General features: G+C 35.9%; 5 protein-coding genes across 8 annotated transcripts in view; all 5 read left to right on the top strand.

The window, feature by feature from the left end:
- The window catches only part of LOC116005595 (D-lactate dehydrogenase [cytochrome], mitochondrial), a 5,873-nt gene extending 3,779 nt beyond the window's left edge, over nt 1–2,094 (top strand). Inside the window, exons 12-18 of one of the 2 annotated variants that reach the window (XM_031245837.1) lie at nt 61–169; nt 471–580; nt 806–868; nt 986–1,065; nt 1,153–1,283; nt 1,666–1,709; nt 1,811–2,094. In XM_031245837.1, the coding sequence (XP_031101697.1) occupies nt 61–169; nt 471–580; nt 806–868; nt 986–1,065; nt 1,153–1,283; nt 1,666–1,709; nt 1,811–1,930 (657 nt within the window). In that variant the 3' untranslated portion in view covers nt 1,931–2,094. Of the gene's footprint in view, nt 1–60; nt 170–470; nt 581–805; nt 869–985; nt 1,066–1,152; nt 1,284–1,665; nt 1,710–1,810 lie in introns of those variants that run through there. The other variant, XR_004094999.1, reaches the window with a different exon arrangement.
- A 2,778-nt stretch (nt 2,095–4,872) lies between these two features.
- LOC116006389 (probable carboxylesterase 15) lies at nt 4,873–10,394 on the top strand. The gene is made up of 2 exons (XM_031246741.1): nt 4,873–5,587; nt 9,720–10,394. Exons 1-2 carry the CDS (start codon nt 4,923–4,925, stop codon nt 10,021–10,023), a joined length of 969 nt encoding a protein of 322 aa, XP_031102601.1. The 5' UTR covers nt 4,873–4,922; the 3' UTR covers nt 10,024–10,394.
- A 1,705-nt stretch (nt 10,395–12,099) lies between these two features.
- On the top strand, nt 12,100–15,545 carry LOC116005553 (myosin-binding protein 7-like). Of its 3 annotated transcripts, XR_004094990.1 has the most exons (5): nt 12,100–12,352; nt 12,472–14,126; nt 14,467–14,513; nt 14,901–15,232; nt 15,330–15,541. XR_004094990.1 is itself a non-coding variant. In XM_031245771.1 (3 exons), exons 1-3 carry the CDS (start codon nt 12,693–12,695, stop codon nt 15,001–15,003), a joined length of 1,584 nt encoding a protein of 527 aa, XP_031101631.1. In that variant the 5' UTR covers nt 12,100–12,692; the 3' UTR covers nt 15,004–15,545. The 3 variants fall into 3 exon arrangements, 1 of the variants encoding a protein (XP_031101631.1); XR_004094989.1 differs by having other exon boundaries at nt 12,100–14,126; XM_031245771.1 differs by having other exon boundaries at nt 12,100–14,126; nt 14,901–15,545.
- An 855-nt stretch (nt 15,546–16,400) lies between these two features.
- Nucleotides 16,401–18,734, top strand: LOC116005539 (F-box protein At5g06550). The gene is made up of 2 exons (XM_031245755.1): nt 16,401–17,779; nt 18,114–18,734. Exons 1-2 carry the CDS (start codon nt 16,515–16,517, stop codon nt 18,352–18,354), a joined length of 1,506 nt encoding a protein of 501 aa, XP_031101615.1. The 5' UTR covers nt 16,401–16,514; the 3' UTR covers nt 18,355–18,734.
- Nucleotides 18,735–19,495: 761 nt separating this feature from the next.
- Nucleotides 19,496–22,694, top strand: LOC116006956 (calcium-dependent protein kinase 20-like). The gene is made up of 8 exons (XM_031247494.1): nt 19,496–19,772; nt 20,121–20,702; nt 20,804–20,947; nt 21,061–21,213; nt 21,382–21,497; nt 21,730–21,897; nt 22,079–22,303; nt 22,396–22,694. The coding sequence occupies exons 1-8, from the start codon at nt 19,637–19,639 to the stop codon at nt 22,504–22,506; spliced, it is 1,635 nt and encodes a 544-aa protein (XP_031103354.1). The 5' UTR covers nt 19,496–19,636; the 3' UTR covers nt 22,507–22,694.
- Nucleotides 22,695–24,000: the final 1,306 nt, after the last annotated feature.

Here is a 24,000-nt window from a genome sequence, read left to right as displayed (position 1 = left end):
ACCCCCCCCCCCCCCCCACCCCCTTCTTCCCTTTTGATTCTGTTATGTATTTCTTATTAGGTCTCAAGAGTGGAACTCTTGGATGAAGTTCAAGTGCGGGCAATTAATACTGCAAACGGGAAAAATTTGCCAGAAGTTCCGACTCTAATGTTTGAATTTATAGGCACAGGTAAAATACGGTCCATCTTATGTAACTTATAGAGCTTGTAACACGGGTCTCGACCCTAACCACACCAAAAAAGCTAGCTCATGAGTGTATATCCAAATCCAATGCTTCTGCAAGAACATTATCGAGAAAATGCCTACTAACTAAAGCATGTACTGCTGCTAACGAACAGTCAAGAGTTTCTACTTTGATTATTTTACTTAATTGTGTTTTCGGGGTAATGATATAAGCTATGAAATATTTAGGTCGGTTTCTCTCAACCGTTTAGTTGCTAATCTTATTCTTTTATGCCACTATCTACCAGAAGCATATGCACGCGAGCAAACAAAAATTGTTCAGAAGATAGCTTCCGAGCACAGGGGCACAGATTTCGTCTTTGCAGAAGCTCCTGAAGAGAAAAAGGAACTTTGGAAGGTAACTAGACACCGTATCTTTCGTTTCTGTTTTTTCATGGAAATGTACTTTCAACCACTTTTTATCGTCCTAATCTCCGCTTTTGTAACTAGACTATGTACATCACATTCCCGATAAGGGTTTTAAGGACAAAGAACGGTCTGCTGTCTCTGTAAAATTCTAACGTTATTACTCTTAAAAAATGATGCGGTTTTGATAGTGATTGTTTCAACCTTTTGGTTTTAGATAAGGAAGGAGGCGCTTTGGGCTTGCTTTGCTATGGAACCTAATTTTGAAGCAATGATAACGGTTCGTTTTCCTGCCTGGTTTTTGTTATATGCACAAAATCGTGTTCTAGTAACTAAAATACTATATCATGTCCTCAAACTGGTAAGTGACTTGCTTACACGTCCTATCCTGATGCAGGATGTTTGCGTTCCTCTATCGCACCTTGCAGAACTAATCTCCCGATCAAAACAAGAGCTGGATGCCTCGCCACTAGTATGGTACGGTACTTCTAATGAACTTCTCGAAGAAGACTTTGATAACGCATCATATCTATGCAACTTGACTCGATTGCTTCTTCGTTACAGCACAGTTATCGCTCATGCTGGTGATGGGAACTTTCACACGGTCATACTTTTTGATCCCGCCCAGGAGAGCCAACGCAGAGAAGCCGAGAGGCTAAACCACTTCATGGTCCACACCGCTCTATCCATGGAAGGTATGAGCTGCAACTCCTTCATGTTGAGCATATATATAATATATAAACATAAATGTGTAATCCAACTATCAGCTTAGGTTTTTAGTTGAGATAGAGCACATGCTTCAATTTGGTATCCGTGTTGCTTGGAGCCTATCAAAAGTAATCGGTCTGCACATGTTAGGGGCCGTATTGAGCATATATAATATATAAAAATAAATGTGCAATCCAACTATCAGCTTAGGTTTTTAGTTGAGATGGAGCACATGCTTCAATTCTTTAAACTCAGGTTTTCAGCATTACTCGGGAAAACTCTAACCTCTTAGTCAGTCGATCACGTCTGAGACCACATAGTAGTAGTACTTTATATCGTGTTCTTCACCCCGATTCTTTGAGTTGTCAGGCACGTGCACCGGAGAACATGGCGTTGGTACTGGGAAGATGAAGGTGCCATACATTTATATATCTTCAAATCTTTTACTTCTACCAGAAATTAATCAAATTATACAGATCTTATCTCACTGTGTTGCTTCTTCCTTCATTTCCAGTACCTTGAGAAAGAACTGGGAATAGAGAATCTGCAAACAATGAAGAAGATTAAAGATGCTTTGGATCCCAACAATATCATGAATCCAGGAAAGCTCATCCCTCCTCATGTTTGCTTCTGAAAGACCTTCATGCTCTACATGGTTAGTTGTCTTGAAAACCGAATCTTATACAAACCGAATCGTGATAAACACGGGTCAAATTTCTCCGGAATCTCGGTATAAAACAATATGGTTGGTTGTTTGTTGTTATTACAATGCATATGCTCATCTCGATCTGTCTTATTTTATGTGTTTGTGTTCGGTTTAATTTTTTATATTATTTAATTTAGTACTAATAAATAAAATTCATACATTTTCAAATTATAACAACAAAAAGTCAAATTTAATATAATTATAATAATAAATGCTAAAAAACAATACCTACAATACAAACAGGCAGCCCTGAAAGGGATATTCGAATGGGTAGAACATGACTTTTGGATCAAAAAATTATGAGTATAATTTTTGTCAAACAATCATTTTTAGTTGAGTTCATTGCATAAGATTACACAAGGAGTTAACAATCGCCTCCACTGAGGCTCGAACTCACTCTCTACCACATGAGAGTGTAAACCGAGTGCAATTAGACCACAAGGTCTTTGACAGTTTCTCTCCTTATCTAATTTAACAAAAAGAAAGCGTAAATAATACATTATGTATAAGAATTCTTTAGCACAACATTTTAAAATATATTATCTTGTATTATTTTATGCAATTATTTATAATAAAATATATTAATTTACATGTAATTTTACATGGCAAACTAATACGGAGTATCTAACACTAAAATTGTAAAGTTCAGTTTTGTCAGTTTGTGCAGTCCTATCGACAACAGCCCTGATTTTCCGCGGGGCTAACAAGAGATTTTATTTTATTTTTTTGGGTAAAGGATTTATATAAATATTTTTGTTTATATATTTGGTTTAGCTGTTTGATCAACTGGAATATAATGATCTGAAAATAAAATCATCATAGGTTCAGATTTAGCTTGTACGAAAATAGGTAATGCAAATACTAATATACCAATAGATATTGAAAAAGACTACTTAGTGGTAATTTCCCCAACAGGGATTAACCCATTTGAATTTCATTATCTTCTGGATAAAGTAAGAATAAGATATCACATGTGGATCACCATAAGAGGGATATTTCCAATATAATATTTTTTTCACCATTTACTTTTACTATTTAACCATAAAAAGATTGAAGAAAATGTCATTGCTTATGACATTACGAAGCAATACTTTGTAATTAATTAATCTATATATAATTTAGCCATCAAACCTTAATCAGATCACAAGGAAGTAAATTAAATCAGTCTAGATTACCCATAATTAACTGGTTCAAATCGAGAAAGTCAATAGACAACTCGATCCTACTTTAGAGTTACCAAACTTACTATTTAACCAACTCGACTGGGTTATCTCAGCCACATGTGTTAATCCATTTAAGGATGCTAAAAGAGACATGACAATTTCCTCTTAATCCAAATTGTAAATGACATTTAAGTCACATAATCAAACCATATTAGGAATATATAATATCTGCATGATGTGATGAGGTGGGGCTTCTTGAAATGATGAGCTTAAATGGGGTTGCAAGCAAATTGCACAATGACTACTTAGAGGTAATTTCCCCAACAGGGATATAGCCCATTTGAATTTCATTATCTTCTAGATAATGTAAGAATAAGATACTACATGTGGATCATCATAAGAGGGACATTTCCAATATAATATTTTTTTTTACCATTTACTTTTACTATATAACCATAAAGAAATTGAAGAAAATGTCATTGCTTATGACATTACTAATAATACTTTGTAATTAATATATATATATATATATATATATATATATATATATATATATATATATATATATAAAATTTAGCCATCAAACCTTAATTAGACCACAAGTAAATCAGTCTAGGTTATCATATTTGACTGGTTCAAATCGAGAAGATCAACAGACAGCTCGATCCTACCTTAAAGTTACTAAACCTATTACTTGACCAACTCGGACGGGTTACCTATAGCTGACTAGTTCAAACCGAGATGGCCAATAGACAGCTCGATCCTACCTCATAGTTACCAAACCTTGCTATTACTTGAAGAAAATGTCATTGCTTATGACATTACTAATAATACTTTGTAATTAATCTATATATAATTTAGCCATCAAACCTTAATCAGACCACAATGAAGTAAATCAGTTTAGGTTACCCATAACTGACTGGTTCAAACCGAGAAGACCAATAAACAGCTCGATCTTATGTACCTTATAGTTACTAAACCTACTACTTGACCAACTCAGCTGGATTATCTCAGCCACATGTTAATCCATTTAAGGATACTAAAAGAGACATGATGACTATTTCCTCTTTAATCCAAATTGTAAATGACATTTGAGTCACATAATCAAACCATATAAGGAATATATAATATCTGCATGATGTGATGAGGTGGGGCTTCTTGAATTGATGATGAGCTTGGGGTTGCAAGCAATTCAAATTGCAGAAAGTGGAGCAACCACCATTTCAATTCATTACAGTACTATAACACCACCCCCAATGTTATGGAAGTTTGTTTGAAATCACAATACAATCATCCTTATCTTCATTCTATGCTTTGGTCGACGTCAATTTTACATTTAAGTACTCTATAGTTTACTTGTAGCTAGTGGAGGTTTTGGAAAATGCCCTTTTAATATTTTTTGTTGTGGGATAATGTTGCCAAAAAAAAAAAAACTATATAGAATGCATTGCATACATATCCATTATGTAAATTACATGTGACGATGATGCTAGTGTATTTTATAGCATGATATAATTTTACTGAAAGAAAAGAAAAGGGAGAGGCCACTGCTACATATGTTAATAATTAGTGAAACTCGATCCATAGTATTTTTTTTTCAAACTTTACACGTGCTACTAACTGAGCTGTCTGTGTGGGCTACCTTTCAATCTCTGCATTGGTGGATGGGTGCTATATATACCCCTCAATTCCTCTTCTGAAACAAAAACAAAATTATCTAAGGAGAGAGAGAGAGAGAGATCAAGAGAGAGAGAGATATGGGTTCACTTCCTCATGTAGTAGAAGATTGCAGTGGCATTCTTCAACTCTATAGTGACGGTTCAATCTTCCGGTCCAAGGAAGAAGACATAAACTTTCCGTTTCCGGTTCACGACGACGACTCGGTTCACTGGAAAGATTCCCTTTTCGACCGCTCCCACGGCCTTAACCTCCGAATCTACAAGCCGCGCGCCGCAGCCGCAGCCGCCGCCATTAGTCTCCCCATTGTCTTCTTCTTTCACGGCGGCGGCTTCTGCGTCGGCTCGCGCACGTGGCCCAACTGCCACAGCTGCTGCCTCCGCCTCTGCGCCGGGCTCCAGGCCGTCGTGGTGGCGCCGGACTATCGGCTGGCTCCGGAGCACCGGCTCCCGGCGGCTATGGACGACGCGTTTTGCGCCGTGAAGTGGGTCGCGGCGCAGGCGTTGACCGATGCTTGGTTGAAAGATGGGGTTGACTTTGACCGCGCTTTCGTCATGGGTGACTCCTCCGGCGGCAACGTGGCTCACCATTTGGCGGTTAGGCTCGGCGTTGGGTCGCCGGAGATGGCGCCCGTTCGCGTTCGCGGCTACGTGATGATGGCGCCGTTCTTTGGCGGGACTGAAAGGACAAAGTCGGAAGCCGAAGGGCCGCCGGAGCCATTCTTAAATCTCGAAATTCTCGACAGGTATGAATATTCTTCCTTTTTCTCACTAATTTTTTTTTAAAAAATTAATACTGTAAGTATCTGTCAATACATACTTTCTCAACGTACTAAAACACAAAGAGTTAATACCCCATTAAAATTTGAATTTGTGATCTCTCGCTTGAGAGACCACAATTTTTTTTAGACTATATCATCAAACACATATACTAACATAACTATATTGGGTATGTATAGTAATGGTTTCTAATTGTACACGGTACAATTATATTAACATTCATGATAGTACCTAATGTAAGAGTCATCGGTCTCAATTGACGCATTCAAAATGTTGATCACTATAGTTTATCATCGTCATAGTATATACACTATATTCAATGGACCAAAATTGAGAACTATTTATCCTAATTTAGGAACTAATTTTTTTGAATATGTCTCAATATATTAAAAGAATCTCATGTTGAGGTTTGAATTGATACTATATTTACTTGATGAATAAAAAAGTAAAATTAACTCTTAAAAACTAGCACCAAGTGTATATAGTATATTTGCACCATGTGTTTAAAATAGATTATTGTTTGATATGGCTTCATAGGTAAAAAAAAAAAATCAGAATCCATTTCTCATACATCTAAGCAGTTAAGTGTCTTTTTTTTTTTTTGAGTGAGGAGAAAAATTTATATATTACAGCTACTATCACGGGTGTGCACTAGATAAACCTTGTTCCTGTGTAATAGTTCATAAATTACAGATGAGAGATAAACCGCACTATAAGAGAAAACCCTATACCCTGACTCGGCTGAGAGAGTGTTGACAAGAATTAAACTCCTAAAGTTTAACGAGAGACCCGAGAGTTGTACTCTCGGGTCTCTATCCACTCGACCATTCGTTTCGGGGCCAAAGGAGCTAGTGCATCCTTGCATCATCCGATTGCAGTGCATCAACATTCCATTATGACACAGGAAAGGTATAACCCATCAACATCATGAAAAGAAGGGCATTACCAAATTCCAATTCAATTATTACCATCTTGATCATCATTTCAACCTACACTACAACTTGCGAGCGGTACAAACCAAACCCAACGAAAAGGGCATGCATTAACAAGGATGTTTTTTTGGTTGGCTCCTTTTAATGACACTGACTTTACCTTAATACTCTGATGAAGACACATGTGTGGCATATATACTACTAGTGGGACTAATTAGGACCTGCAAAAATAGGATGAAACCAAAAGGCTTTACATCAAGAGAATGTACCTTGCATTATATAGTGCCTATATACATATTCTTGTGGTTGTGGAAAAATATGATGTTTCACTTTATATGAATCTATATCCTCTCAATATAGTACAGCTCGTCAACCAACTGAAAATAAGTTAGTTCATAAGTTTGCATAAATATTTAGGGGTTCATAGTCCAATTGAAACACATTCTGCAATTTATCTCCTTCACCGTCTCCAAAATAAGAGTAATAATGACCTTTAAGTTTGGGGTTCAAATTTATACATTATTTAGTAGCCACATCTTAGCATTTGACTTGGCCTTTCCGGGCCATGAGAAAACATAGAGCTTCAATCAAGTTATTTGCTTTAGACTTTAGAGTGTAGCATTTGTCATTGGAAAGTGGGTAGGACCAAGATTCCTACCTAAGATGTGGAAATATATATATATATATATATTTGGTTGAAGTTGTCAAAAAAAAAATTCCACATCATCATATATACATTAAATTGGTCAGATAATAGGGTGGTAATCATAAAGTTCTAAGTTTAATTCCTCATGAGAACGTAACTATCTATTGACCTTCTTGGTTTGAGCTAGTTAATTTGTGGACTTTACCTAAAACGTATATTTGGGTAGCGATTGCAATTTTTTTGGTAAATCAAAGAAGTATTATATTTTTTGATTTGGATATTAGATTAAAGTAACAGTTCGGACTTTTACACTTCAAATTACATTTGCCCTTTGGCAGACAACAATATCCTTTGATTTAGATGTTCTAACCATTTTGGAAACCTTAAAACATCCTATCAATTTATTGGTCTAAATTCTTCTTAATTACTTTGACTGAATCATCTCGTGTTTTACTTTATTTATGTTTCACAACTTTGTCCCTAATTGAAAATTTGAAATTATTTATGAAATACCAACCAGTCAAACACGGTATTTAATTTTACATATTCTTTGACTAGTTATTTAATGGTCAAGTGTTTTGTTTTTTAAATTAAATTTCCTTAACATACATTATCTTATTCTATCTCCCTTTGTCACGAGTTTGGTTAATTAACTAGATTGATTTAAGTTCATTATTTATATATATATTTTTTGTAGTAGTTAGTTTAGTATTAGTATATAAATTATCTATATTTGAAAACAATATTAAATGTACTATTAAATACAAAAAGTTGAATTTAAAAATCATTAGAAAATGTTAAAGAAAGAAAGAAAGAAAATCATATCTCGTTGAATGAATTATATTTATATATTGTCTACATCATATTACTCTGATCTCAATGACTTCACAGCATATAACATGTCAAAAAAAATAAAATTATCGGACCAATTGGTACAATACTTTACAATACATGTCTATATAGTAGTCGATACAACTAAGTAAATTAAATAATGCATACTTATATAGTAGTCGATACAACTAAGAAAAATCTCATAAATTTACAGAGGTGAACAATATATATATTTATATATTTAAATATATGTATAGATTATATATATAACTATACATATAAATATCTTGTATAGTCACAACCATTAGCAACTAGTACAAGTCAAATCTTCATCTTTCTATGTTTGATTCTTTAGGTTATAGTCTTTTAGGCATGCATAAATAATTATTGGGAATAATGGAAGAGGCCAAATTTGGTTTGGAAGCAAGAAAGAGGGGATAAGTGATTCTCTTTTTTGGAAGATTTGGTAGGGCCCAACCGACCGTCCCCCCTCTCCAATTTGACCACAAAAATCATGCACATTAGGGTTTGTATCATATTTTTCCATTATTTTTATTATTATTGCTTATCCCTTGGAGGATATGACTCTAGCCTTAACAGTGTTGCCAATGGGCAATATAAGCTAAGCTTCAAGGAATTAGGTAGCTAGGATAATATAGTGGGGTTTGGATTATTATCATTCTCCTATGAATATAATTCATATTTATCTTTCCCTTGGATCACAACCACCTTTTCTTTTTCTGTGTAACCCAGAGTTTCCATCATCGGACACACTAATCCTCTCACTGGATTGACAACCACCTATTTTATATATACAACTTTTGTCATTTTTTGTGAATAATACTATCTGAAAGGAAAAAAAGAAAAAGATCGAAGTTACACATGTATGTAACGCAATAAACCACAAGTTAGATCTTGCTTTAGATTAGAGAATATCTTTTAGTACTATCGACTCTATGTAGTATCTGATCAATAGTCAATACTTCATCATCAGAGTTTAATCCTGTGACCTTCCCTCAAGAAGAGTCATACAAATTGAGCACAAAATGCTTAGTCTTAGAATATCTTTGATTAGTTAATTTTTTAAATGATCTTTCCTTAAAAAAAAAAAAAAAAAAAAAAAAAAAAAAAAAAAACTCTTTTCTCTTTTTTTGCGGCAAATGTAGACAAAGACTTCCAAAAAACAAAATTAAATCAAAGACAAGAAGCACTACTTGTCCTAGGACCATGGCTAGTCTCAATCTAATTGGTCTATTATATTTTAGTAGTTTATGGTATCCAATTCAACTAGCTATATGTTAATCCCAAATTAAAACACATGTTTTCAATTCCTACCACCCTAATAAAGGGGCTAGAGCCCTAGCTAGGGATTTTGGTTGAAAATGATCTTTTCAATTAAATTTGTAGATTCATAAAATCTTTTGTTCTTATCATCAACAATCTAACAAAATTTTGGTTGATTAAAAGTAGGTCATATTCCCTTAAATTTTTTAACATCATTTCCTACCACAAGAAAAATATGATTAGACACTAGATTTTTTCTAAGGCTTTAAACTTTTCGGACCACCTAAGATGGTGGTCGAATTTTTTTTTTAAATAATATTTGTTCACTTCTATTTTTTATTGGTCCAAAAAAATAATTGTAATAGTCGATTTTTTACTTGAAAAAAAAAAAAAAAAAAAAAGCAGATTCTGGAGGCTATCACTACCTTTTGGGGGGACACCCGACCACCCATTGGCAAACCCCTTTGGTCCTGCAAGCCCATGCCTGGAGGCAGTGAAACTTGACCCGATACTGGTTATGGTTGGAAGCCAAGAAGTCCTAAAAGATAGGGTGGAAAACTATGCAATGAAGTTGAAACAGCAAAAAAAGGAAGTTGATTATGTTGTTTTCCAAGGAAAACAACATGGATTCTTCACAAATGATCCATTCTCAGATGTGTCAACTCAAGTCTTGCAAGAACTGCAACATTTCATGATGTCTAAAGTGTAAGGCTGACCAATGCGCATCATCGAGTAGTGACTGTGGATTTTCCTCGTCAATTCTGATCTCTTATAATCACCATGGCCATGGGCTTAATTTGAGCTAGCTAGCTAGGTTTAGTATGTATGGTTATGTTCGTATATATAGTAAGTGGCTTTGTAGTTGAGAGCAAGACTTGTTGCAAGCATGTGTGCAATGGGCTCTCTATCTCTCATATTTCTTCTGGTTTCCTTATTTAAAAAAGTGTTTTTTTTTTTGGGTGTGGGATTGCATAGAGTTATAAGAATAGCTTGGTTTTATTTTGTTTGAGTCAACAAGTGTAATTTGTAATATCTTTTTCCATTATATTATTAGTAGTTTATTTAAATTTTAATTTTGTATTCAAATTTGTCAACCATATGACCATCATTATGGGGTTTTTGATTTATGAAAAATTTATAATCCCTATCTGAAAGTGGAATGAAGTTCTTGTGGTCCTAGTCGACAAAGGATTTTGATAAATTTAAATCAGTCGCTCATAACTGATCAACAACTCTCACAAGGAGTCGAAGTTGAAACCTTGTGAAATTATTATTATTATTATTTTGGACAAAGAGGTCGGGAAACCTATAGCTACTATCCTAGTGTGTGCGGTAAATCCAATCTTGTGACCTTCGTTGACAAAAGACACAAGGAGGTAAATCATCCTATGTTGCCCACCAACTCAAACTAAAAAGGGCGAAGGCCAATAGGCCACTTTTCACTAGATATTGAATTTAAAATCTTCCTATTACCAAACTAATTGCCGGACGGACCAACTTAGCTGGAATTGCCCTCAATCTCGTGAATTTTTACTCACCAAGGCCAAGCTAAGGTTTCAGTCAAAAGGGGAAACTCATGTTATTAATTAATTAATTTTTCATTTTCTAATCAAATTTAAGTACACTTTCTAATTTTCAAGAAACAAATATCAAAAAAATATATATATACATTTTTATAAATCTTTTCAAAAAATACATTTTTATAAATAAAAGTATTTTCTGTTAAGAAAAAATCGGATCATAGAAAATTTCTTTATATAGATTTGTTTACTTTTTCATCACTCCTATTTCCCTGTCAATATAATGGTGTCCATGCTCAAGTTATGGACATCCATTGATAGTGAGTGGACCACTTCCACTCACTTCATTCTATTGTACCTTTGATTTATATATGGAAAATGATATTAGGATTCCAAAAAATAGAACTCCAGTCATATTTTATTGATAAAAGAAAAATAAATGACAAAAATTGTGACTCACACTTTTTCTAAATGAATCATAGCATATCAATTAAGCACGGAGTAAAAAAATGAAAGTAAGTGTAATATTACTTAGTTGCATAGACATCACGTATCTTACTTTTATTTTTCTAAAACATTTTTTGTTGCGCCAATCACCTTTTGCTCAATTGGCACTTCTGTGTCTCTCCTTGAGAAAAAGTCACAAGATTGAACTCTGGTGAGGTCATACTATACTATTATAGTCTTATAGAGTTGGTAGTACTAAAAAACATTTTCCGTTGCTTAAATGAAAAGAAAATAAAATAAAAACATGCTTAGGACCGCTATAGCCGTCCACTAAGACAAATAAGAACAAATTTTTACCGTCCCATATTTGAAACGGGACGAATGTCCTTGTCCATGGTTGCCATGAATGAGAACGAAATGCGGTCATCACCCATATTTTATTGAAATGATAATAAATGTGTCATCACGCTACATGGTAGTTGACGAGTTAAGTTATTTAATATTAAATATTTTGTAATATTTAATTCATTATTAATAAATAAAATTTATGTACTCACAAATTACATTAAATTTTTATTTAATTTGAAAATCCAAATTTAAATATTACAAAGATGTGTTAATGGAGATCAGCGAAAACTAAATCACTTATTTATGAATGGATTATAATTAAAGTGTTGATTAAATTTCTGAATCTGAAGCAGAATAAACGTGGATCATATAAATTTGTCCCCGAATTTCCAACTTTACCCTCGGGAGAAAAGCAGGAAGGGGATATTAAAAGCGTCTGAAACAATCATTTCCTGCAATCTTCACGAAATGGGAAGAGCAAAACGAAAAATAAATATGTAGTAGGCTTCCTATCTCTCTCTCCCTGGAAGCTTTGAATATCTTTTTATTTTTTTGTTTTTAGTTTTTTCTTCTATCTCAATTTTCCATATCTCCGGGGAGAGAAATTTTCTGAAATCGGAAAGCTCAGAGAATTCGGCGAAGAAAACTTTTCTTTCCCGGAACAAAAAAAAAAAAAAAAGTAAAAAAAAAAAAAAAAAGCGGTTCGGCGACTCTCGTTTTCAGGTAACTCGTCTGCATTGATCGTTGGATATATTTTGAATGTATGCATGCACACAATGTATATGCGTGTTTGGAATTAGGGCTTGATCGGACGTGAATTGGTAGGTTATTGTGATTTGCAGGGATATTGTTGTGTATATTGCGTGTCTTCGTTGTGGAAAAGGGAGATTTGACGTGTTAGTGGCGACGTAGGCGTGAGATATGTGTTGCGGTTGTGATTGAAGAGGGAGGGATCGAAGCTTGATTGTATAGGTTTTGTTGTTTTTTTGATTGCGTTTTTGTTTTTATTTTTGTTGAGCGATCGATTGATTTGATCGAGGCCGGATGTGGCATTAATAAGACTATGGCATATGAGAATATGCCGCTGTCGGCTAGCATGGCGCAATGTTGCGATTGCGAGTGCAGCTGTACGGTGATGGATAGATCCATTTCCGGGAAGTGGCTCCGCTCTGTTAAGCGAAAGTATGATGAATATGAGGATTCTGTGTTTTCTGTCCCGGGGTTAGTCATGCCTCTGACGGCTCGGATTGAGATCGGTAACGAATGTGCTGCTCTGCGTGAAATGGTGAGCGGCCAGCAGAAGAGCATTCAGGATTTGAGTATGGAGTTGGATGCGGAGAGGAGTGCTTCATCCTCTGCAGCCAATGAGACCATGCAAATGATCCTGAGGTTGGAAAGAGAAAAGGCCGAGATTCATATGGAATTCACGCAATTCAAGAGATTTATTGAGGAGAAATCGGCTCACGATCAGCAAGAGGTGTTGTCCTTGGAGGATCTGTTGTATAAGAGGGACCAAGCGATTCAAGCTTTGACATGTGAGGTGCAAATGTACAAGCACAGGATGATGAGTTTGGGGTTCACCGAGTCTGAGGTGGAGGTTGAGCTTGAGAAAGAGAGGGGTCGTTTGAGCTCGAATAATAGCTTCTCTGAGAATTCAAATGGACAATCTGATGTCCCTCAATATGAATATCCCCCACTAAAATGCTTGAACGAGAATCAAATTTACCTTTTGGCTGATAAGGAGGATGTGGATGTTGAGAAATATGCATTTGGGGAGACCCCACGCACGCATGACCATTTCCTGGATTTGGACAATAGGATCAACCAATTGGAAAAAAGTCCTAAGATCAGCCAGTTGGAAAGGAGCCCTAGGATCAGTCATCCTGATGGTGATTTCTATAAGAACAATGCGCTTGAAAAGGTGATAGTTGGTCATTCTCCAAGGCGACCAATGCATTTGAGGAAGTTTTCAACTGATAGTGCAGGATCTTTAATTATAACAAATAAAGAAATGAGTTATGATTTCGTAACAGAGTCTCCAAAGTTCGGTGGAAGTTTTAAGAAAGAAGGTTCTCTGAAAGACGAGCTTTCAAACTTGAGGAAAATGGATAACGCATCAGAAGTTGAAGATTGCATGAGTGACAGAGTTTATACAATCGATCCCATTCATCTAGGGGCACCTTATAATGGTATGACAGATCGTAAGGCATCTGTTGGAATCTGTGAGGATTATATGACAACCCCACGGGATTCATTGATTTATACAAACACAGAAGACGTTGATATCAAGAAGCTGTATGCAAGGCTTCATGCGCTCGAGGCTGATAGGGAGTCGATGAGGCAGGCATTAATTTCGATGAGCACTGATAAATCACAACTGGTATTGCTGAAAGAGATTGCCCAACAGTTGGCGAAAGACATGTCACAACCAGAGAGGACAATTGTGAGGAAGAAACGATCCACCACTGGCAGCTTTTCAGTTGTGTCAATATTCAAGGTATTAAAGTAACAACTCATGTTTACATACTTCATATTAAATATATACCTATATCTGCATTGAATTTGTTTCCACTTCTTTGGATATTATACACTTGCTTTATCATTCCTGATATATCCATTTTTTTCAAAAAATAATCTACATTATAACAAGTGGTAATTGCTATGTAATCCTTTTAAAAGTTCTGTAGTGGTAATTTCCATAAACATCTCCATCTTCTTTAATGCTTTTGAAAGCTTTCATGTTCTACCAAATACCTTATGCACACATTGCACAAACACCCATTTTGTGCCAATATGTCCTTAGTTTGCTGACTGATTCTTTAATTTATTATGTCCAGTGGATGATTTCCTTTGTGTCATGGAGAAAGAAATCACGCCGATGCAAGTGAGTCAATAACTTATCCATCTTGATTTCATAATTTATTGATGGCTGATTTTGTTTCTTTAAGCTGAACTTGTTTCAAACATGCTTTTGGCTGCATATCTGTGTATTATAAATTTGGAGTTCTATCCTTGTCTCTACCTTTCTGTCCCCCATCAAAGTACTAGCACCATCTTGTCTTTAGATGTACCATAAACATGACACTATTTGCTAGGGCATCTACTTTTTTTTTTTTTTTTTTTTTTTTTTTTTTTGAGTACTACTGACTCTGTTACATTGTAGTATCTGTTCATATATACTTTCTCACAATTTGATCCGTTAACTTAGAGGAATTGGAATCGTTCCTTCACACCACGAGCTCATACATTTCTCGATCTTGTGTTCGATCAGGTACATGTTTGGATTGTCGGGAAGCAGTGCAGGCTTGCTAGTGCTTTTCGACAAGGGACCTCGTGTAGGTCAATGGGGGTGCATTTCAAGCACACAGGTCTGAAAGACTGAAACCTGTTTCCATATCAATGCAGAGAGTGGAGTTTTGTCTGACCTCTTACTCATGGAAATTTCATTCATTTTTTAATTTTTTTTTCCTTGATTCAATGATCCTGCAAAATTGAGGCAAGGAGTCTTTCACTTAAAAAGTTTGAATGATAAAATTTTGTTGACTGGGGAGTGAAAGGCTAGATTCAGTAATGCCACGTGGGAGCTTGTGCTTATGTGGCTGTGTAAGTATATTATTCTTATAGTCTGATTTTGTGTATGGATCAAAATGTTTCTCTTCATTGAAATAAAAGAGAGCTACTTGTTTTTGTGACAGAGCAGTCTAGACGACGACCTACTTCTGTGGGACTGTGCGAAGAATGAATTTCATCTTATATTTACATTTATTTACAATACAAGAAAAAAATAGTACTCGTCATGTAATTAATAATTTGTATCAAGTTAACCCTCGCACTTTTCATTTCGCTAATTCATATTTAAAATTACTCTGTAATAGTCAGTTTATAAGTAATTAATAATATACATTTCGTGAAGAAATTCTCATTGTTCACCAACTAAAACATTATTCTTTAGTTATTTAACGTTTGAAAAGTTTTACAATAACTTGGTGTAAAGTGAAAAGACTAATTGCATAATTGACTAATTAGTAATTAGAGCTTATAAAATGAGCTTAAGGGTACCATTTATTTCTGCAATACTTTCTACATCCCTACAATAATAAATGAATAAATAAATATAAATCAATTTTTAAAAAATTACAAAATTTGCCAAATAGTAACAAAAATTTTGTGTTGCAAGCTTGCAACACACTTGGCAAAAATGCTTTATCTTCCTTGCAGGACAACCCTATAGAATAGGACTTCAAAATTTTTATTTTTCCACATCACATTGCAAGTCCTATCTTTTCAGGAGTGAGATTAACCTAATCTAGCGATTTGTCCCACTCCACTACCTAATAACGTGCTAGGCAGGATAAGTCGGGTCAGTTCACCGATAATAATATAAAAATTTGATTTTCTATTAAAATTTTTTCAATATTTTTAAATTATCTAAACTATTCTATTGTTTAATTATTAATTTTTTTAAAAAATACTCCATAGTTTTTAATAAATTTATATTTTAAAGAATTTGATGGGCCTTAGGCCGAGTAGACTAGGCGACTAGCATTTTCTAGGGCTCGTACTACTAAGGTAAATGGTAAATCTAGCCTTATCGACTTATTGCTTAAATTATTCTCCATATGAGAATTATAGACAAATCTAAATTAATATTCTGTAATTGAAAACAAATTTTAAAAAATTGAGTTAATTTCATAAATATTTTAAGTATATAAAACTTTTAAAATTTACAGGGCAATTATTTACTGTTAAAATATTTTTTAAAAGAGAGTAAAATTAATGGACACTGGATTAGGGTTTTCGAACAGGCGAAGAGCTTTGTAGAGTCTTATTCCCACCATTTTCTCCCGCAAACTCCATCGCTCTCTCTTCCCTTGTTTCTCAATCAATGCCGGCTTCCAAGACAATTCTATTCAGGAGCCATATCAGAAAGAGAAAGAATTGCCACAAGAAGAAAAAAACTGCTTCCAAAAAGCCAGCTTTTGATGATTGCAGAAAACAAGAATCAGAATCAGAATCAGAAGATGATGGATTCAGCTTGAAAGGCTCAGCACCATCGCATTCCCATGGAGTGCAGCCTCTGGGAAACCTGTACTATAGCTCCTCTCCCCACAATTCCAGAAACACCGGCCTCGGTAATCTCCAAACCCTAACTGACGAGCTTATTCTCGACATTCTAGCCCTTCTGGAAGGCCCCCATTTGGGCGTTTTGTCAACTGTGAGTAAAGCTTTTTACGTTTTCTGTAACCATGAGCCCCTTTGGAGGAATCTTGTGTTGGAGGGCGAGGGATTCTGTTTTACTGGGTCTTGGAAGTCTACTTTTGTTGATGGTTATATGCCCTTTTTTGGGTTTCTCAGTAGTGGGTTGAAAGTTAGGGACTTTTACTCTGATTATTTGTTTCAGAGCTGGCTTTGTGCTAATCTTGAAATGAAACATGAATGGCTTGAAAGGGATAATATTGTTAGGAGAAAGGGGATTTCTGTTGATGAGTTTGTTTTGAATTTTGAGGAACCCAATAAGCCAGTTTTGTTAGAAGGGTGTTTGGATAATTGGGGTGCACTTAAGAAATGGGATAGGGATTATTTGGTTGAGCTGTGTGGTGATGTCGAATTTGCAGTTGGGCCAGTGGAAATGACTCTTGAAGAGTACTTTAGGTACTCGGATCAAGCCAAGGAAGAACGGCCATTATATCTGTTTGATCCGAAGTTTGCAGAGAAAGTTCCCCAATTGGGATTGGATTATGATGTTCCGGAGTACTTTAACGAGGATTTGTTTAGTGTTTTGGGCAAGGAAAGGCCGGACTATAGATGGATCATAATTGGTCCTGCGGGATCTGGCTCTTCGTTCCATATAGACCCTAATTCGACCTCAGCTTGGAATGCCGTGATCAAGGGTTCCAAGAAATGGGTGTTGTTTCCGCCTGATGTGGTGCCACCGGGCGTACATCCTAGCCCAGATGGTGCTGACGTGGCAAGCCCTGTTTCGATTATAGAGTGGTTCATGAACTTCTATGCTGCAACCAAAAATTGGAAGAAGAAGCCCGTTGAGTGTGTTTGCAATGCTGGAGAAGTAATATTCGTACCTAATGGATGGTGGCATTTGGTTATCAATCTTGAAGATTCTATAGCAATTACTCAGAATTTCGTGAGCAGGTACGTTTTATCCATCTGTGTTACTACTTATTGCTATGTTTTAAGTGGCTTGCAAAAATAACTAACGTTGCTTTATTTTCACTTGGTGGTTTTTTACTGTTCTGCATCCAAATGATAAGATTATCTGAGCCCTAAAAAGAAGAGTAAAAGTTCCCCATAAGTTCTAAGAGATCATAAACTTTAGACCCCGTAGTTCCCTATAAGGTGTCGGGGGATAGTTTTCATGTTTTATACTCTCCGTAGTTTGTCTTTGGCAGAATTTTCATCTATAATGAACTTATTGTGAATGTGTGCATTATATATTTGATGATTAACCTTTGGCGCGTTCTTGCAGTAGGAACCTACTGAACGTCTTGGATTTTCTCAAAAGGCCAAATGCTTGCACTCTCGTGTCTGGAACTGATGACCGGGTGAATTTGCACGACAAGTTCAAGAACGCAATCGAAGCATCTCTACCCGGAACGATCGATCATTTGACTCTGAAAGCAGAGGAGAAGAAGGCTCAGTCGAAAAAGCCTTCCTTCTGGGAATCGGTGACGGATTCAAAGGCAGGTGCTTTCAAGTTCTCTTTTTAAAGAAGTCCCCAATGCCAAGCAAGAACACGAAAGTCCCGAGACTGTGCCAATCTTTAACCATCAAGTCATTTCCCGTCGCTTATAATTCAAGGACGTGAGAAAGAATCAACCCAGAGAGTTACCATTCTCCTATTCATCTTAGAAACTGATGAATTCTTCTAATTGGGATCTTGAGTAAAGTTTTGTCACATGATATCAATTTCACCCAATTTTTTTTACTGCATCTGCAGATAGGTTGTGTGCTGATATATATGTAGGTGGAGGGTGTAATTGGATTTGTAGTTGATAGTAACATTATGCCATTTTGTATTCATTAGTTATGTAAACCGATTGCAACTTTTACTTATTGGTTATGAAGTTTTTTTTTTTTTTTTTGGTTATTTTGATTTTTTCACCTAGTTACGGCCATTTGTATTGTGTACACTTAAATTTAAGGGTGTGCAAGAGTCAATTATCTATTTTGATTTACAAGAAAGCTGGTAATTGCCGCTTAAAGGTAAGTTTTGAGTGAAGTCTGTCTTGTGATTTACAAAAAAGCTTGTCGTCGTCTTTCCATTGGTCACCGGAGAGGGCTACTGGCAATTTAATTTTTTTTTTTTAACACCGTGAACAGTGGTTACCGACTTTTGATAAATTTGAGCGTAATTATACTTTCGAATAAAGTTTACGGGCTTATTTAACTTTTTTTTTTTTTTTTCAAAATTACTTCTCACTGATGCCTTTTGGATCCAAAGAAGGTTGGGCCCATACATCTTGGGCTTATGCAGAAGCCCCAATAACATCCCAATGAAATTTAACAGAAAATGCTACTGCATGGTTAACAGACACAACCTCCATGCATGCATTTCAGATTTATCGATCCTTTTATTCTTCCTCTACTATGTTCCTCGCTTCATCGCTCCTCACATTCCAGACTCTCCCTTTTTATTTTATTTTTTTTGTTTTTCTTTAACATAATTCTTTCAATCATGCTTCTTTTCTTCGTTTATTGTTAACAATTGGGTATAGCTCAATTTTTTGGATTCATTAGCTTTTTTTTTTTTTTTTTTTTGTGAAATTCATCAAATTTCTCACTCGGCCACGTTTGGATTTGGAATACCTAGTCAGAAATTTGCGATGTTTTGGTGAACCGATTCCTCGTTTCATCACAAAGATTGAATTTTGGCTCTATTGGAGCTGCTTTGTATTGAATCTGAGCATATGATGGGATCGTTAGGTGTTGGTGAAATTCAAAAAATTTAGGAGTTTAAAAAAGGTTTAATTTTGGCGATTTTAGGCTTTGATGGGGAATAATAATTCTGCAGCACCGAAACAGCCTAGCAATGGCTTCTTACAATCCGTCACCGGTGCTGTGTGGAGGCAACCGGATCAAGATCTCCCTGACGGAGATTCCAATAATGAGCTTTCACAGGTTGCCGGTAATAGATCTGATTCTGTTAAGCCTATATGTGTCTGATATTTTCTACAATTATTTATCTGTTCTAAATACGTTCCTGTAGACTAGTTTCTGTTGTATCTTCTGTTACTTTTCCTCCATTGTACACTATTTATAGCCTGCTCATTCGTTCGTTAATTAACGAGATAGTTTTACTCTATAACTTTACAGATGTGGCTGATATTTTCTACAGTTATTTATCTGTTCTAAATATGTTTCTGTAGACTAGTTTCTGTTGTAACTTCTGTTACTTCTCCTTCATTGTACACTATTTATAGCCTGCTCGCTTGTTCGTTAATTAACAAGATAGTTTTACTCCATAACCTTACAGATTCCTCCGGTGAGGGGGGTAAATCCAACAAGAGTGGGCATATTAGGAGAGTATCAAGTGTAGGGCTTCAGATTGAATCTGTTCTGGGGAGGAAGACAGGGAACATAAAGGACACATATATAATAGGGAAGAAGTTAGGGCAAGGGCAATTTGGGACAACATATCTGTGCATTGAGAAGGCTAGTAGGAAGGAGTTTGCCTGCAAGACGATTGCGAAGAGGAAACTGACTTCTGAGGAGGATGTGGAGGATGTTAGGAGGGAGATTCAGATAATGCACCACTTGGCAGGGCACCCCAATGTGATTCAGATTGTGGGGGCTTATGAGGACAATGTTGCAGTTCATGTTGTGATGGAGCTTTGCGCGGGGGGAGAGCTTTTCGATAGGATTATACAGAGGGGGCATTACACTGAGAAGAAGGCTGCAGAGCTTGCCAGGGTTATTGTTGGTGTTGTGCAGGCTTGCCACTCTTTAGGGGTCATGCATAGGGACTTTAAGCCCGAGAATTTCCTTTTTATCGACGACGAAGAGGAGTCCCCCCTCAAGACCATTGATTTTGGGCTCTCTGTGTTCTTCAAGCCAGGTATATTATTGATTCTTCTGCAAAGATTTGAATGTTTCTTCAGCATTGTTTGACTGGAATTTATATAATTGATGAATCAAGATCAATATTCATGAACTCAGGTGAAGCATTCGTTGATGTGGTTGGAAGCCCTTTCTATGTAGCCCCAGAAGTTTTGCAAAAGATGTATGGTCAAGCTTGTGATATTTGGAGTGCTGGAGTCATTATCTATATTCTGTTATGTGGGGTGCCACCATTTTGGGATGGTAAACACTTTGTTTTGTGAAATCTGTGGGTTTATATGTCTCAAATCTAACAACTAATATATATATATATATATATAGTTTCCACTCATATGCAATTTGATATCCTGGATCAGAAACTGAGCAAGGAATATTCGAACAAGTTTTGAAAGGGGAACTTGACTTTGTATCTGAACCTTGGCCAAGTATTTCAGATAGTGCAAAAGATCTTGTCAAGAAAATGCTTGCTCGTGACCCCAAAAAGCGGCTGACAGCCAATGAAGTTCTTTGTAAGTCGCATTATTCTCTAGACCAGGGCCGGTCCTGAGCAAGGGCAGCCCATCCACATTGAGGAGAGATGGACATTTCTTGATGGGAAAAAAAATTACAGTTCCAAGTTCCTTATGTTGTTCCGAAAAGAATGATGTTTGTTTGATGTTATAATTACATAATTGCAGGCCATCCTTGGGTTCGTGTTGGTGGCGTGGCTCCAGATAAGCCTATTGATTCTGCAGTTATAAGTCGCCTGAAGCAATTTTCTGCCATGAACAAATTGAAAAAGATAGCCATTAGAGTATGTTCTTTGAACATTTTCAGATATTTAACTACTGAGAACATTAGACTGTTGGTTGGATATCTGCAATGATGCTATTTTTGAGCATTTAAAGAAAAGTATGCCGATTGCAAAGTTTCCTTTAGTGTGCCAATCGGAAAGGGAACAAAAGAAATGAAAAATTGAAGAAAACCGTTCTGTTCTTTTATATGATTAAGCGTTTCAAATGCTTTTTGTTCTTGCAAATCTTTAGGTCATTGCAGAGAACCTCTCTGAAGAGGAAATTGCAGGACTCAAGCAGATGTTCAAAACGATAGACTCGGATAATAGTGGACACATTACAATGGATGAACTTCAAAATGGCTTGGAGAAAGCGGGCGCCAATCTGAAGGAGTCAGAAATATATAGTTTAATGCAAGCTGTAATTACAAACTAACTTCTATCTGCCTGTAGAAATCGAATGTCTGTTTACTGAAATGATTTCTTTGTTCCAAACTCCATTACCATTGAAGGTTGAGCTTGGTTTAGAGGCCAAGTCCTGGAGTTTGCTGATGATTGTTAAATGCATAAAGAATTTTTACGTATTTATCGACTATATGCAGGCAGATATTGATAACAGCGGAACCATTGACTATGGAGAGTTTGTAGCAGCTATGCTTCATGTAAACAAAGTACAGAAGGAGGATCATCTGGTAGCAGCTTTCTCCTACTTTGACAAAGATGGGAGTGGATACATTTCAAAAGACGAGCTCCAACAAGCCTGTGCGACGTTCGGTTTGGAAGATGTTCCGCTCGATGAGATTATCGGTGAAGTTGATCAGGATAATGTATATATAACTGCAATCTTTGTCTGATATACTGCAATATGAATGAGCAATACTAGAGATCTCACCTTTCTGTTGCCATTTATTCTCTCCAGGATGGACAAATCGATTACAATGAATTTGTGCTCATGATGAAAGATACTGACTTCAGCATGAAGGGGTTACAGAAGAGCATAAGCAGCGCGCTTAGTTCGTGTAAAACTTGATCTCCAGAGTCTCACGACGAGTTCTGTATCATTAATCAATCACACATGTAAGTGGCCTACACTTGTAAAGATTAGTCCGGCATTTTGGAGAGGGTAGATTCTTCTTTTTCTTGTTTAGCATTCCCATTTTTGTATCAGGTTTAGGAAATCATGTTCATAATTACACAATGGGTTTTACTCTATATTATATACAGAAACTTTTTCACCACTCTTTCTGGTCATGGTTGTTCATCTGATCAAAATAGATTGCATCTGCAAGTTCTGGATTAAGCCCAGTGCTTGTTTTTCTGTATACTATATGATGAACATGTCACCATGAATATGAAGATTTCTGAGATAATAATGTTTTTCCAGTCATGATATTCGCAGAAGTTATGGTTTGGTGATGCATTATATTCTTATTTTCTGTTAGGTCCTATGTCAAATCCTGAGTGCTGTAACAACATTTCTTAATTGGGGAATTCCATTTTCCTCTTTGTGTGTTAGTGGATGCTGTCCCATTTCTCAGTGGATTAAAGTCAGACCACATGTCCAGTGGATAATGTTTTGTTTTGTTTAGGCCATAAAGGGTGATGCCTGCTTGTTGCCCTGTGCCATTGTGTTTGTATACAGTATACCTCACAATATGAGAAAATATGGGTCTAATGTGGCCACTGCTTTACGGTATGCACAGGGTAAACTTCACTTTGTGACTCTAGCTGACAAATGATCACATGAAGGTAAGTCAGTCCAGGTTGTTCATAGTTGACCAGCTCAAATAAAAAAGATCTAAACTAACATGTCATTTTGTTCGAGATTTAAACTTGTAATCTTGTGGATACCGAGTCAATACTCTGATCAACTTAATTGAGATTACCCTGTGAACTTTTGTTTGATCCTATATCAGCAAACACTTTATTGTACGTCCCGCCCTATCACGTTACAGATACGGACCAATCTGCGGGTTTTGGCTCATTTTGACACTCCTAATTGTACCTGACTTGCATGCATCAAGAATGGTTTGGATGATTCTGATTACATGCATATATCATTTTTGCATACTGTGTATGTCGGTGAATTACTTTTATGGTTCTCCCCCATGTATGTATAGGTCTGAATGGATGAATGCACATGAACCTTAACCTAACTTCCTTTTATCATTCACCACAACCATCCATCCATCGACTTTCAACTCTCTTTCATAATTTGAAAAGGAGAGGGTGAAAGAAAGAAAGTTGAAAATAGAAGTGCGCTTTTTACCTAAGCTCTAGAGTCTCACCACTCACTATTTATTATGTGTTGTGGGCCACAAAGTCAATCCATCTGTCTTTTGTGCAATTCAGCTGTTATCTTGATGATTCCAACAAAAAAGGGAAAGTTCAACTCTGCCCCTGAATATATATATATATATATATATATATATATATATATATATATATATATATATATATATATATATATATATATATATATATATATATATATATATATATATATATATATATATATATATAT

Source organism: Ipomoea triloba, chromosome 15, assembly GCF_003576645.1.
Source record: "Ipomoea triloba cultivar NCNSP0323 chromosome 15, ASM357664v1".
NCBI lineage: Eukaryota > Viridiplantae > Streptophyta > Magnoliopsida > Solanales > Convolvulaceae > Ipomoea > Ipomoea triloba.
The sequence above is the reverse complement of the archived record's forward strand: the minus strand, read 5'-3'. Positions and strand labels throughout refer to the sequence as shown.